The following is a 2,493-nucleotide window of genomic DNA, read 5'->3' on the forward strand; positions in this document are numbered from 1 at the left end:
AAGAATGGAATTCGAACATCTAAAATTTTTAAAAAGAAGAAACATATATACCATTGCATACATTTATTTTTAACACACATGTACTTAAATGTTTACGCATAACACGTACGCATATATAGTACTACAAACAAATAACACAGGATACATTTTATTCTTAGTGCACATAGGTTTTTAAAAGTTTCATACATCACGCACACATATAGTATTCACGTAATGATTTGAACTTGGAAAGAGAAGCTATGATCACCCAAATTTGTTAAGAGAAGTGTATGACATCTTAATTTTGTGATCGTCGGTCGGTAATTTGACATTGCTAGCTAACCCTACCGCTTCAAGAAACCTTATTGCATACCAACAAAAATCAATTTGCCACCATTCTAACCCATGTCGAGCTGAATACTCAAATGGATGGTGGTTATTATGCCATCCTTCACCAAAAGTAATCAATGCCACCCACCTGTATTCATATATCACTATTTATAATTTAAATTGCTAACACTATTGTAACCCATACTAAAAATATAAATTGATATTATTTTTTTAGTAAACTTACCAATTATTCTTTGAGAGATCACCTGTGTTCCATGCTTGATTTCCCCATATACGACAAGCTGAGTTAACTAGAAATGTCCCATGATATCCCAATGTGGTTGCTACTCCCTACATATTACATCTTGGCGCATCAAATGCAAATTTTCAAAATAGTTGAGCAAAATTTAAAATAAATTATTGCGTACATTAACCCAAACAAGGTAGGTAAATCCACCAAAACAATACGTGAGGACAGCGAATGCAAATGGATGCAATAAATAGGTTCTTTTAATGAATCTATAGAATGCTTGATTCTTCAAGTCCTCTACATTTTTACGTTCTTGATACTGCAAAATTAAATCTCTAACTCAAATGTGATAATTGGGCAAGAGAAACATTTTGTTTTTTCTTGGAACATGAAGATTTAAAGTACCTTTTCAAATATATAGCCGCTATCAAAGATCCAACCCATATGACTAAACCAAAATCCAAAGATTGGAGAATGTGGATCTTTCTCGGTATCAACATACCGATGGTGATATCTATGTATGCTCATCCAAAAGATGGGATCCCTCTATATACGTGTATCATTTAAATTCCTTTAATTGTTGCAAGTAAAAGTACACGCATGAAAGAAAAACATATTATAAAACAAACTTGCAAAGCTAGGACTCCAAGATACGCAAAGGTGTACTCAAGCCACTTGGGAAGCTTTAGACTATGGTGTGCAAGGTTAAGGTGATACGACAGAGTTATACCAAATAATCCAAACAAGACGGCGGTAATAAAGCTTGCCCAGAATGCACCCCAAGTAAACTTAAATGGCGCAAAAAGTGCAAGCAAGTGAACAACTATCATCCCAACAGCTATTTTGATATCAACAGCACTCCATGTTCGACTCATGAAGAGGTTTCTCTTCCTCGTAACCATCACATCTGAGAGCAGTATTTTTCTATATGTGGAGGCCTTTACACCTTGAGAAACTGTAATAAAATCTCTCATTTTTGAATCTATATTATATTATGGTTTTGATAAAGGCACAAAGCATATGTATTTATAGAGAGGGACAAGCACGTCATGTCCTAAGGACTATGGCCTTGTAATAGATTAGGCATGCAGTTTATCATTTATATAAGTTGTTTTAGTAAATTCAATAAAATAATAAACTTCAAATAATTAAAAAAAAGGAAAACTTCACTAACAAACTTTTTCTATTGTACCAATTTGGTTACTCTAACTTTCTTTATCTCAATTAAGTTACTCACAAACTTTTTATGTATCAATTAAGTTACTCACTAACTTTTTTGGCTCATTTAGATCACTCAAGTTTCATCTATCCAATCATTCAAGTTTTTTTTTACCATTTTGGTAGGTTATTATGATGACATGGCATTTTAATTTACATTATTATTGGTGACATGGAAATTATAAATAATGACATGGATATTATAATTAAACACTCAAAATAACATAAACTTTAGTTTCTATAACCGATCATCATTAGGGTTAACAAGTCTTTTTTTTAGTTTGCGTGAATGTTATTTTAAAACTCTTTTGGTTATGTTAACGAGGATGTTGGCTAGTCTTTTGTTTATTTTTGTTTGATGATTACGATGAATTATGTTATTTTTATTTTATTTTTTTTGTATTATTTTTGTATTATGATGAATTCTATTTTTTTTGGTATTACGGTGAATTCTGTTTGTTTGTTTGATGATTATGACGAATTCTGAAAATTGCTTTTTTTTAAATAAAAAATTTAAATACCGATGATTATGAATAATTATGCTGAAATTATAATAATTAAAAAATGTTATTTTGAATTTATTTATTAACAAAATCTATGTCACTAATTTTAACTCCATGTCCTTAGTCCACGTCATCATTAACAATTTCTTAAAATGAAAATATTCCATGTCATCATAATAACCTACCAAAACGGTAAAAAAACTTGGATGAGTT

The 2,493-nt window shown here is 30.7% G+C and overlaps 1 protein-coding gene across 1 annotated transcript; it reads right to left on the minus strand.

Annotated features, from left to right (window-relative positions):
• Nucleotides 1–243: 243 nt before the first annotated feature.
• LOC143572303 (palmitoyl-monogalactosyldiacylglycerol delta-7 desaturase, chloroplastic-like) lies at nt 244–1,533 on the minus strand. The gene is made up of 5 exons (XM_077057494.1): nt 1,189–1,533; nt 965–1,105; nt 738–878; nt 554–660; nt 244–457 (listed from the first exon to the last, which is right to left on the minus strand). Exons 1-5 carry the CDS (start codon nt 1,531–1,533, stop codon nt 244–246), a joined length of 948 nt encoding a protein of 315 aa, XP_076913609.1.
• Nucleotides 1,534–2,493: the final 960 nt, after the last annotated feature.

This window comes from Bidens hawaiensis, unplaced genomic scaffold (assembly GCF_021521415.1).
Source record: "Bidens hawaiensis isolate Kalapana, Puna unplaced genomic scaffold, B.hawaiensis_p1.1 tig00025798_1, whole genome shotgun sequence".
NCBI lineage: Eukaryota > Viridiplantae > Streptophyta > Magnoliopsida > Asterales > Asteraceae > Bidens > Bidens hawaiensis.

Bases quoted from the DNA above. Each gene is read 5' to 3' on its own strand.
- LOC143572303 (XM_077057494.1), bottom strand. From the start codon at position 1,533: ATGAGAGATTTTATTACAGTTTCTCAAGGTGTAAAGGCCTCCACATAT. The intron at 879-964 runs GTACTTTAAATC...TTAATTTTGCAG, and splicing joins GCGGCTATATATTTGAAAAG to TATCAAGAACGTAAAAATGT. The intron at 661-737 runs GTACGCAATAAT...TGTAATATGTAG, and splicing joins CCTACCTTGTTTGGGTTAAT to GGAGTAGCAACCACATTGGG.